General features: G+C 50.6%; 1 protein-coding gene across 1 annotated transcript in view; it reads left to right on the top strand.

Annotated features, from left to right (window-relative positions):
- Positions 1–7,394, top strand: part of TLL2 (tolloid like 2) — a 116,240-nt gene extending 108,846 nt beyond the window's left edge. Inside the window, exons 18-21 of the mRNA XM_046027312.1 lie at positions 412–539; positions 3,409–3,622; positions 4,928–5,178; positions 6,667–7,394. Coding sequence (XP_045883268.1) covers positions 412–539; positions 3,409–3,622; positions 4,928–5,178; positions 6,667–6,801 — 728 coding nt within the window. The 3' untranslated portion in view covers positions 6,802–7,394. The remainder of the gene's footprint in view (positions 1–411; positions 540–3,408; positions 3,623–4,927; positions 5,179–6,666) is intronic.
- The last annotated feature ends 5,502 nt before the right edge of the window (positions 7,395–12,896 follow it).

The following is a 12,896-nucleotide window of genomic DNA, read 5'->3' as shown; positions in this document are numbered from 1 at the left end:
CATGCATTGTCTCGTTTAGTCCACATATCCCCCTACGACGTGGGTACCCCTTTTACAAATAAGGACACCAAGACTTAGGTAAGTGCCCAAGTCCCACGGCTTGCAGGCGATGCACCCAAGTCCATTTGACCCCAGTGCCTGTGGTCTCAACCACTAGCCACCCTCTTTCCAAGGATAACCATGACGTGAATAGGAATAGTGGGGAAAACGAGCCACTCGAGTGCTACCAGGAAGGCAGCAAAACCAAATAAACTCTCTAGCCAGAGGACACTTGACTCAGGCTGACCCCTGCCCCCACATTTGATAATGACCCCATCACGAATGAGAGATGGATGCTCCCCCCGGAGGGCCTCTGGAGCTGCCCACCAGTGACCTGCTTCTCTCTGCATGTGTCTCCGCACCCCCCTCCAGCCGGCTGTGCCCACAGGATCAGCAGTGCGGAGGGGACCCTGGCAAGCCCCAACTGGCCCGACAAATACCCCAGCCGGAGGGAGTGTACCTGGAACATCTCTTCCACCGCGGGCCACCGGGTGAAACTTGTGAGTCATTTTCATAGTTGCGGGGCAACACGGACTTTGGTTTCAGACCCACGGGGGGGTTGCATCTCTGCTCTGCGCCTTCTGGGCTCTGAAACTTGATCAAGTTGAAATTCAACCCTTCCAGGACTTGGTTTCATTATCTGGAAAATGGTGTGCTGATGAAGCCTTCCTCGTTGGGCCGCTGCACAGCGTTAAGGGGGTGGGGGGGGCAAGGAAATCTCTCTAAATAGCACCTGTTCGCAGTGGTACACTTCGAACCACTGTTGGAAGTTGGAGAGGGCGTTCCCTGCACAGATTGAAAGAGCTGACATTCATTTGTTTCCAGCTGTAATTTTTGACGGAATAATACAGTCTCAAGGTTAAAAAAAAGTAAACAGTACCGAGCATTGGAAAGTGGAACTCAAAAGCTTCTAGACCCCCCCATGCCCACTTCAGAAATGAACTCTCTGAACTTTTTTTGGTAAATTCTACCAGAAATTTCCTATGCAAATACAATAATGTACATACAAGCATGGGAAAAACATATATCCTTTTTCTTGCCCAGACTTCTTGAATGGACTCTTATCATTCATCTTCCTCTATAACTTACATTTAAAAAAATTAACAATAGGAGGTTAGGTTATTCATGTGTATTCTCTCTTGAATTAAAAAATTAAAGTCTCTCGTGCATATGATTTGTCGGTGTGCACACTGTGCTCGGGTTATTTCAGAGGAGAACTGAGTCTCTGGTCCAAGTCTCCTTTCTCAGCCCCCAGAGGCTCCCGGATCCTGGAGTATAAAGCAAACCCTCTCGCCAGCCGGAGGAGGTAAACCCTAGACAGACGGTTTCTAACTGGTTCTTCTGACTCTGGCGATTTGTAAGCTCTCCAGAAAGCATATGGATGTTCCTCTGAAGTATAGGCCAAAAATGCAGGGAGATGGAAGGGAACAAAGGAGAACGTGGTAATAAGCAGACGATGGCCGGGGACTTGCCAGGCTGTTTACTGGCGGGTGAGGGCAGTGCGGAGGACAGGTGGGTGAATGGGACCCACAGTAGAGCGCAGGTGCTGGGGTCTGTCTGTGCCGGGCCCTGGGCAGCGAGGGGTGGCAAAGGCAGAGCCTGTGACCACAGGGTGCTCACAGCAGGCGCCTCATATTCACGGCTGCCCATGTAGGAAGTGCTGTCGGTGGCTTTCCTGGGTGTGAGAACCGCCTTAAATCTGGGAGGTTGGGGAGCCCCCCAGAGTGCGCTGGTGAAGTGCGCCCCACAACGCTGCCCTCTGCTGGAGAATGTCCGCAATGGCAACATACAGTCCGGCTTCGGCGGGGGGGAATGGCGCCCCCTGGAGGTGGGAACGCGCAGCCTGTACAATGGGAAACAGCGCTTCTGTCCCAGCGTCCCAAGGTTTTTGTAGTTGTCCAACGTCTTCCCTTTCTTTACAGTGCTAAGGAACTAAGGCAATTGATCACTGGGGCCAGAGTTAGGCCAGATCTCAAATTTATATGACGTTCATACGTATTTGTGCTAGTTAAAAAAAAAAAACCAAAAACTTCCTTGGGAAGTGCATGGTAGATGTCTTGATCGTGTTCTTTTTGCTACCAGAATATGTGAATTGAATACTTCCCAAAAAGCTGGTGTTTCACTGTATGGGGGGCAGCAACAGGGTATCCCATGGGTGTCCCTCCCATTGCATCACCCACCCTGATGCTGCTGGTCTCTCCTCCTACTTCTGCCCACTGTGTCTATACCACCCCCAAACCCAGCTCCCCTTCTATAAGGTGTGAAGAGCTTTGCCTGTTTCTACTGTTTGTCATTCCTGTGAAAGCCCACACTGCTAATGATCCCTCTCTACCAACATCCCTGTTCTGTCTCTCCAGCAACTCTCATGAATTCAGACTCCCCTTGCCCCCCACTAATGTCTTCTCTTCCTGCTCTGTCCTTTGGTTCAAGCCTTTGTCTAACCCTGTCCCCTCTCACTTGTCCCATCTTCCTGGCAGCTGTGGGCAGGCCATCAGTCATTCAGCTTCCCAGTCCCTAAGAAGCTCTGCATTTGGAGTTGTGAAGCTTGGTGTATGGCCTGGAATGGAGGGGCTCCCCTAGCCAGCTTTGGGGGACAGGGAGGAGGTGGGCAGTATAGGCTGGTGAAGGTTCGAAGTGTGGGCTGGAATCAGGCTGGCTGGGAACTAAGTCCAGTTCCAGCCTCCTCTAGCTTGGAGGAATACGCTTGGGCAAGATATTTCTCTAAGACTCGGTTTTCCCCTTCTGCACGTTGGGTCTAATACTAACTCTTCCTCTTAGTCCCAGAATTAAGTGAGAAAATGTTCATGAATATTTGGCACAGGAAAAAATTCTCCTCAAATGCCAGCCACTATGAGGATATAGACAAGGAACAGTGCATTTCATACAGCCTTGTCCCATCATTTGTACTGAAGGATTGCATAGCACAGCACAAAGGTGGAGGTCAGGGGCTCTGCAGCCAGACCTCCAGCCCTACCAGTGGGTGACCTTGGGCAAGTCACCTGACTGCTCTGACCTCAGTTTCCTCATCTGTAAAGTGGGGATGGTAGAGGTAGACACAGCACAGGGATGTGAGGATTATATGGTTATATTTGTAAAGCACTTTTAACAGCTCCTGACCCAGAGGGAGTACCTGAGCTTTGCTGCTGTCCCCATTAAGTGAGAAGGATCCTTGCAATGGGACAGAGGAGCCCGGTCATCTCAGCCGCAAAGTGCTCAAGCAGCAGTAGCTCCTGTGGTTACCTCGTAGGGTTGTTTGGGAACCAGAAGAGAGTGTCCCATGCACCCCGTCCTCTCCCAGCACCCGTAGAGGCGGCCCTCGCCCCAGCTGAGCGCCAGGCCTCTGCTTCCCTTCTGCTCTTCCATCCCCAGACATTTAAAGAGTTTGAGATCGAGCAGCACCAAGAATGTGCTTACGACCACCTGGAGCTGTACGACGGGCCTGACAGCCGAGCCCCCCTCCTTGGCCGCTTCTGTGGCAGCAAGAAACCGGACCCGGTGGTGGCTTCAGGCAGCAGCCTGTTTCTCAGGTTCTATTCAGATGCGTCCGTGCAGAGGAAAGGCTTCCAGGCGATGCACAGCACAGGTACAGCCTGCTTTGGCCCACGGGGCTAGGCCTAGATGGCCACCGAGGCAGGGAGACAAACGCCTTTCCTGCTGACGCTGGGGGATGGGAGGTGCGCCGTCACAGGTCCCTGCAACAGTGAAACCGTAGGGGGAAGAGTTGTTTTCTTTGAATGTCCTTAATCGACCTTTAAAGTGGGCAACCCTTTGCTGGGGCCACACTTCTTTCCTTTCGCCCTTCCTCCCTCCCATCCTCTTTCCAAAACATATCTGTAAGCTTGCTGGTCTATGAAATCCCAAAGTCTGGGAGCTGAGGGGCAGAGAGCAGCCCCTGTCATATCCTAAGGGCCAGTTCTGGAAAATGGAAAATGTTTCTACTACCCATTATTTTCCTTCTGCTTAACATGTCACATCTCAGGGACTCGAAATTTCCCAAAGACAGCTCAGACCTGGAGGAAATTCTAAGCAAGAGCAGGTGGGGTTGAGAGTCGGCAGTCAGGCAGGACTGGACCACACAGAAGCCACACCACGGAGAGCTCGGCCCCTTGGGGGAGTGGAGCACGTTGAGGACAGGCAGTGGAGGAACTTGCCTTCAGAATTTCTGCCACTTTCTAATTGGTGCTCACTCTCCTTTATCCGTTTTTTTTATGTGGTCTCTAGTGGCCTAGACAAGATAGTGTGGGACCCCGGTCAGCCAGAGTTATAGTCCTAGTCACAAACTCAGAAGCCAGCATTGCAGAATACAAGCCCAAAGTATGAGGCTCACCTCACTCGTGACACCCCAGGAGTCTCAAAGTCAGACTATTCTCACCACTGTCAGATGCTGGAGCAAGTCAGTCTCTAACCTGAGGTTTCTGGGTTTGAGAGTGACTGGTGGTTCTGATGTGGTTTGGGTGCCCTCTGTTGGCAGCAGTTACAAATTACAGTTAGTAGCTGGGCTTGAGATACCTCCCGGTGCTTCTAGAACTTCCAGGTAATTAGGTGGTAGAGATCCAGCCAGCCAGTTTTTTTCAGTAGCTTGCTCGGGAATTCCCCAAAGGCCTATGTGACCTAATCCAGCAACACAGGACCTTGGCTGCGAAGGGCCAATTTGGAATGCCCCATCCCCCAGCAAGCCCTAAAACTCAGGCCTATCGGCCTCTGTTTACACCTCTGTAAAATGGGATGAGGAAACCTGCCAGACTTTCCTACAGGGCACGCACAAGGTCCCGTAGAGAAAGTGAGCTGGCATCAGGGTTGAAGAGAGAAGGCCCGGGCCGGGAAGCGGGTGGGGGTGGCCCACGGGTCTCTGTGCCAAGGGGACGGGGCGGCTGTCTCTCTGCTCCAGAGTGCGGGGGCAGGCTGAAGGCTGAAGTGCAGACCAAAGAGCTGTATTCCCACGCCCAGTTTGGGGACAACAACTACCCGAGCCATGCCCGCTGCGACTGGGTGATTGTGGCGGAGGACGGCTACGGCGTGGAGCTGATCTTCCGGACCTTTGAGGTGGAGGAGGAGGCCGACTGTGGGTACGACTACATGGAGGCCTACGATGGCTACGACAGCACCGCGCCCAGGCTCGGCCGCTTCTGCGGCTCTGGGGTGAGTGCACGGGGTGCCTGAGACACCCCAGCTGCCAGGTTGCAGTGGGGGGGGGAGGGGGCGGCCCCCACTGCTGGAGCAAATTGGGGAAGGGGAAAGGGGTCCACAGAGGAGGTGGGAAGTAACTTGGGAGCCCATCAGGTGGGTCCCTGACTGATGCAGGCCCTGTCAGAGCGCCTTCCTTGAGGCTTTTCCTCCCATGTTTGCGAAACGCTCCCTATCCTCCCCCACCTCCATTTTGATTAGGCTTTGAGGCTTTTAAACTTGTTTTAAGGCATGCTTTTGTATCTTTTTGTATCTCTTCACAAGTCTCTCCCCAGGCAGTCCAAATGCCTGCAGGAATAATGAGTCTTACTGGAAACACACACTTAGGCTCCGGGTCCTCATCATTTTTCTCGTTGTTACCTCTCTCCTCAGCCCTCTACCCCGGACAGGGCAGGCCTGGGTTGGTCACTGTTTCCCTGCACCTCACCTAGAAGCTGGCACCTGGGGCAAGTGTGTGAACGGGCCGGTATGGGGTCCTGGTCAGGCTCTGACTGAGCCACACTGGGCGCCGCTCCCACTGGACCCCTGTCCTCTCCTTGTCTTGGCCTCCGGGGCTGTTCGCACAAGCTTCTTTGCTGTCAGCTGAATTTACATCAGCTCATTTTGGAGTCAAGAGTGCCTCTCGTGCTGATCCGAACCTCAAAATGGCGTTTATATCGGTCTCCGAAGAATTTCCCATCATCTTTCCTCACCCTCCCGAAAGAAAGGATGACAAAATGTGACCTGACCAATGCCATGCCTTTGATAAAGTCTTTCAGACCTTGGGGCCCACGTGCAGAGGAAAACTTTGGAGAGTCCCAACCAGTGAGTTGTGTGGGAAGCCCAGTTAGGTCCCACCGCACCCTGGCAGACAGCAGCCCCGGAGCCTGGCTCCCCTTCGTCAAGCCCTTGGCGACACCTCTGTGACAAATACAGAGGCTCCGTGCTATATTTCACTCTTGGACAGGGTCTGGGCCGTAAGCATGGGCTTTGGTGTTTGGTCCGCTGGGAGATCTATCCCAGGAGTGACCTCACGGTCAGAAAGACCTGAGCTGGGGTCCTGATTAGCAGTGTGATCTCGAGTTTCAGTTTTCGTAAGTGTAAAATGGAGATAACAACCCGCTGGTCAGGTTTGCATGAGGTAAGATCTGAAAGCGGTTGGAATAGTCCCCAGCCCATCTGTGCCCTTCATAACCCACAGAGTCCATATAAGCTATGGGTCTAGGACTGTCTTTGAAATCCTAGGGCCTGGAGAGCTCTTCTCTGGAGCAGAAAAGGCAATGCTTTCCTTTGAAAAGGAGCTTGTGTCAGTGCCTTTCAGAGTCTCTGGTACCCGGGACGCCCTGTGGCAGCACAGACCTGCCTGTGTTCTCATGTAATCTCTGTCTCATCCTCCGTGTTTAAAACTCCAGCCACAGCCAACTGACCTAATGTCCCCCTGGTTTTCTTCTGCCCTCTCCTCAGCCACTGGAAGAGATCTACTCTGCAGGAGATTCTCTGATGATTCAGTTCCACACGGATGACACCATCAACAAGAAAGGCTTTCACGCCCGATACACCAGCACCAAGTTCCAGGATGCCCTGCACATGAAGAAATGACGTCAGTGTTCATGAAAGACGGGAACTGAGAATGTGTTTTATGACAATAGCACCTTGTGAATCTGCCCTAAACCAATGTAGAGTTGTTGTGTTTTTTGTTTTTCTTTCTTCTCAAACAAGAACTCAAAGTCTAGTCTTGGAGGTATGTATCTGGTAAGGTTCGGCCAAGAAGGAGGAGGGAAGATGTTTCTTTGATTCTGGTCATAATGTTATCAATCATGGACTTTGAGAGAAGATTAAGGTTTTGAAATCACCTGCCACTCAAGCTATGCCTGGTCATACTCATTCTCCTGTCCCTTTCTCCTGTGGGGCAAGATGCCCGCCCTTGGGTTGGTCATGCCTCTGTTTCTGGCCATGCTTTGCCAGGTGCCAGGCAATGTGACTGTGTCCTGGAGACTCAGGCTGTCTTCTGTCCACACTGAGCAGTGAGGATAAATGCTGGGCCATGGCTGATTTGTGACTCACAGCTTTGGCTGCAGACTTTCACTTTCTGTCTGCCAGGGACAAGTCAACCAGGAAACCTGAGAATATGGATCTCAGGCCTGGAAAAGAACTTGCGGGAGGCAGTGTGCAGGGGGAGCCGGAGTGTAGACCACACTGGTAGACCTCAAGCCTTCCCTCTGGGTCATTGGCTCTCCTTGCCACTTCGGGCTTCCCCCTTGGGAGGCTAAGGCATCCACTGTGAACTCTAACAACATATCTGCTGGTGAGACTCCCCAGTATGCTGAGAAGAAAACATCCTGGCTTCCCCTGACACCCCTCCTGGCTGACTTCAGAAGACCCCCACCTATGCTTGGGATTCCATGGACTTGGAAGACCATTTCCTCCTCCAGCGTTAGAGACACTTGCTGTGGTTGACCTTGACTTCTAGACAACTGATTCAAACTGCGTTTGCAAGACGTGCAAAGACAGCCCATGAGGGATCAGTTCAGGTCCCCATGGGGGTAAACACTGTTGAAAACGGAATTGTAAGTCATGTAGGACTCATGCATCATCTGTGGGAACAGTCAACCTGAGACTACCTGTCACCAGTCAGGCTGCAGAGCGCGTTGGTAACTTCGCTCAGGCCAACAGGTACTCGACCCCTCGCTTGCAATCAGAATTCACCACACTTGGCACTTGTTCTAGAGGAATTGTAGAGGATGTTGTTTACATAATTTTAGAACCTCCAGGTGTACTTTTAAACAGTGAGGTAGTTTTGAATGGCATTTCATTAAGGCATCTATGGGCATTATGAGCTAAAAGCTGTGGTATGTTAGCTTTAAAAGAGTATTTATGTTGGAATAATTTTAAAATAATGTTTACATAACTCTAAGTCCTGTGGGGTTGGTATTAAGCACAGGACGGCACACGAGAGTGTTTCCCGTGTGAGACCCGAGATAGCTCCCGAGCACCAGAATTCCTCTGGGATGATACGACGTCATTGTAAACAAAGTGTTTGTGAAAGCTTAAAAGTTATATTTTTTGAAGATCAGAATGTGCCCTCAGAGGACTCTGTCTAATTAAAATGATGGCTGGGAGTAAAACAAACAAAGGATAATACAAAGAAAGGTAGAAGAAATGCATGGAAATATTTTTTTTCCTTAAAACAGAGAAAAATTCAAAGTATTATAATTAATAATAATATATGTGTGTATATATGTATGTATGTAAAGGACCAGCTGTCAGAGCCTTAATCGACGCAGTGTGACCAGTGCCGACCCGCTGACCGTAGCTTCACCGTGCGGGCCCTCCTGGAGCAGCCCTGCGTTTTATGCGTGTCATTCCCCAGTCCCTCTCTGGGTCCTGGATGGAGATTCGGTTCGTGTTCTCACATCCAGACACCTCCCAGGCCCTGCCCCGGGGACACTCGGGTTCAGCCACGGGAGCCCCTTGTCTTGTGGTCCAACCTGCCTGCTAAGGTGGGTCCCAGCTCTCAGAGTTTTGTGTTTTCTGGGGTTTTACTTTGTCTCATCGTATCTGCCAACATTGAAGCTGAAACCAGAATACATAAGGTGGTCACGAGAGGTCTTGCTCCAGCGACAGAAGAATCCTGTCGTTCCGACATTTTAGACGTCTGAATAAAATCAACGAATTCTATGGAAAAGTGGGAGAGAGTCAGAAACGGAGTTGGCTCTGCCTCAAGGTTGGCCACCCTCTTGAAACAATGGTACTTATTTTTATCTCTGTAGTAGGAATATTTTCAAAAACACCCAATTTGGCCAGCTTGAAACAATGGGACGCTTATGAAAACCTTTAGTGAGGCCTTCTGCGAGTGACATCAGACAAGACAAGCCCTGATTCAGCTGGGGCCGGCCAGCCCGCTCCCCGGGAAGCTTACTCGGGGACTGATGCCCTGGCTTGGGGACAGAAGGTCTCCTCGGCAGGGAAACCCAGGCCCCCTGCTGAAGTTCCTCTCAGAGGACCTTGTACCAGCCTGCTTTGTCCTGTAATTGGTTGCTAGGCCTTGGGGATGTAATGTTCACAGAATTACCTTGGTGACCTGATGAAATATTTGGAGTCTGGGTCATCGGCCTGGTCCAGTTCTGGTGTGATCTGGTCTGGCAGAAGCTAGAGCCTGAATCCCAGGGCAGGGTGAGGGTCTGGAACTAACGTTAGCTTGTGGAGTTTCTTCAAACGGACATGAGGAGTCTGTGCATTGATTCCCTCTAAAACCATTTTCCTTAAGTTTCGTCTTCCTCACGAAACCCTCAGCCTGTATAAATTGTTTGTAAAACCCTAGTAACTAGCGAATTCTCGTTGGGATTTGCCACTGATCTGGTCTAATCGATAAGTCTCAAATAACTTGCAGTATTCAGTTTTCAAACAAATGTTCCCTTGGCTTCGGCTTCCTTGTTTTTCAAGTTTCCTTGGTAGACCGGACTTTTGAAAAATAATCTCAAATGCCTAAAAGGTTTCTTTTTAAAAAAGAAAAACTGTTTAAAGTGCTATCTGTAAATATGTTGTACTTTTTATTTTGTTTAATTTTGCATTTCATGAAATGTTAGTTTCAAAGAGAAAGTGGAGGGGAGCTAACATATCTGTCTAGAAAGAATTGTTTCATTAAAGAATGTGGATTTATGGATGTGTCCTGGGTTTGTATCACTAGTTCAGACAAGAGTGGTCCTCTTGGCGATAACTTCCTCTAATGCCACCAGACTTGAGGATAGAAAAAGGGGTCATCTTTTCATTGATTTTCTACTCTCTGGTGAGTACCCAGTGCCTGGTCCAGAACAGAGCTTCTGATTGGACCCAGAAAGTCATGAGCAAAGCTAAAGATGGTTTCAAAGTCACACCCTTTCTTGAATCCAAACAAGTTGGAAATCTGACAGCATGGTTGTTGTGGACTGGTTGCTATGGTGACCAAGCTTGAGGTGGTAGACTCCACCCATTTGTCCCTCAGCACCTCTTTCTACTCATGTCCACCTGCCTCTGTGCCTGGCATCTAAAACTAAAGGTCAGACCTCCTATAATTTGCCCCCCCCCCGGGCTCTGGCAGCCACTCCTATGCACCACTCAGGCCTAGTGCTGGTCATGACACCAGCTCGTGGAACCCTGGGGCACTGCGTTATTCCCCAAGGAGGACCCTTATAAATAGTCCTTGGAAGAAGCCCTTGTCAAATACAGCAAATCTGTATCTCATGTATTTCCTGTGATACAGGCTCATTTTAAACCCAAGGACAGAAGTTCCATTGAATCAAGGACAATCTTCTCAAGTTGACCAGTTGAGGAGACCTTGGGGGTGTGTTTAGGATTTTGTGGGTCCTATCAGGGAATGGTAATAAGGAACTGTGTTTTTTTTTTTTAAACACTCAACTTGGTCTTTTTTTTTTTTTAAGATTTTATTTATTTGTCAGAGAGGGAGAGAGAGAGCAAGAACGAGAGTGAGCATAAGCAGGTGGGGTGAGGGGAGCAGAGGGAGAAGCAAGCTCCCCGCTGAGCAAGGAGCCCAATGTGGGACTCGATCCCAGGACACCGGGATCATGACCTGAGCCAAAGGCAGACACTTCACCAACTGAGCCACCCAAGCATCCCACTCAATTTGGTCTTAATGCAAAACAATCTAAATGCAGAACTCTTTCGCAACTGTTCTGTGCTGTGTGTGGAGGGTCAAGGTTTCTTGCTGTCACCAGTACCTCCAGGATGAGCCCCCATGGGACAGGGGTATGAATGCTTGATGGATCAGTCAGGATAAGGTAGTTCAGGCTGCATCAAAAGCAACCCCCAGACATCAGAAATTACACGGGAAAGGCTGACTTCTTGTTCTTCACACATGTGCATTTCTGGCATCTGGAAGCTCTTCCACGTTACCCTTGGTCAGGATGGGGTGATGGAGCCGCTGCTACCGGAGCTTTGCTGATTTCTCCGGCCGAAGGAAATTGACAGATCACGCACTCTCTCTGACCACTGTCGGTGAGGGCCACGTTGCTTCCACTCCCGTGTCCTTGGCCAGAGCAGCCCGCATGGCTACTCTCAACGGGGAGTCAAGACTGAGATGAACTAGAAGTATCTGGCGGGCCACACTAAGGACTCTCACATGTGACATTCGTAGATAGAGACATGACCAGCATCTTTCTGTGTGTTTTAACATTTTACTTCATCGCTATTTCCTTACTGACGTTTTAGATACAGATTTAAAAAAAAATCAAGAGTAAGGCCATTTATCATTCAGAATGTTCCAGGTTTTTAAACCAACCAATTATTGCCTGGCAAAACATTCTAGGTGATGGTACAAATGTAAATGGTGGCAGGATACAAATGATGAGAGCATCTCAGCCTCGGTGGCCACGATCTCTCACCCACAAAAGGACACGCCTTTTACAGTTTCTGAGAAGATAATTCCCAGGCCTAACACTGCCAGAGGAGGAGACGCCACTCATCTCACCCGTTCCCTGGTGTTTGAGTGATGGTGCCATGTTCCTTTGGCCGAACCAACCACCTAGTCTTAGTGGGAGGGCGTGGCCTCCTGGGGCACATGACCCAAGCCAGACCAATCAGATCATCTTCCTGGAATTGAAGTTTTGATCAAGGGGCAAAAGGGCTGAATGTGTTGGAGCTCATTTTCACTGGGAGGAAATCCTGAGAAGACGGTGGATGATCTCTGCTGCAGAAGCCTGAGGAGCAACCTCGCTCTGCCTTCCCAGAGCCTGCTTCCCTGGCCTCTCTTCCTTCTGTGAGCTCTGTTCTACCCAGTCAACAAAGCCCCCTTCTTCTTAAGTTAATCACAGTCCATTGGATGCCTGTGACCCAAGAACCACAACTGGCCTGGACACTTGGCCAGTGCACCACCGACTAGAGGTCTTAGCAATTCTCCTAAAGGAACAATTGGAAGGAGGGATGATGGTCAGTGGATGTTGACAATTTTGACAAAGAGTCAAAAAGGACCTCACTGGCCTTACCCACCATAGACAGCCTAGCCAGAGGGGGCGGGGACCATGAACTAGAGTCCCTCGGTGCAGCTCTCTGGTCCAGATGGGAGTCGACGCCCATCAAGTGAAGTTAGAGGCACACTCTGTTCCAGTTGTACTGATTTCACTAGCCTGGTCATTGTAAACCTTATTAGCCCCACTTTACAGATTGAGACTGAGGCTGGAAGAAGTTAGTTTACTTGCCTAAGACCACGAAGCTTCCACATGGCAGCTAAGGGGTTAAACACAGGCTTGTCTGAACTGTTGTCTCCATGATATCCAGACACCAGGACATCAGCAGAGGTGTCCCCATGGAGTCTTGGGACCTGAAAGCCCCGTGAATCACCGGCCATGTGGGTCTTGCTCCGTCCGGTCTCCTCGGGCCTGGATCCCTGCGCCCCACATCCATTTTCCCAGTATCACCTGCCCGAACACACATGAGGCCCCGTGCCCTCTGGCCCCGTGCCCTCTGTGAGCTGAGCCCGACACCGGGGAGTCAGCTTCCTTCTGCATATTTTGCTCTGCTGTCAAATCTGACTGCCTCTAGCTCCACAGGAAGTCACAAACCCATTCACTGCTCTCCATCTCCACTGTTCCCCTGCCCCGGGGCGGCCGCCACCAACACTCACAGGCCTGCGGCCAGCCGGGCAGCCCTTGTCTTCTGGGCTTCCCAGGGAAGCCAGGTCATCTGCGCCAACATGACCCAGC

This window comes from Meles meles, chromosome 13 (assembly GCF_922984935.1).
Source record: "Meles meles chromosome 13, mMelMel3.1 paternal haplotype, whole genome shotgun sequence".
Lineage (NCBI taxonomy): Eukaryota > Metazoa > Chordata > Mammalia > Carnivora > Mustelidae > Meles > Meles meles.
Note: the sequence above shows the minus strand (reverse complement) of the source record. Positions and strands in the feature narration are given on the sequence as shown.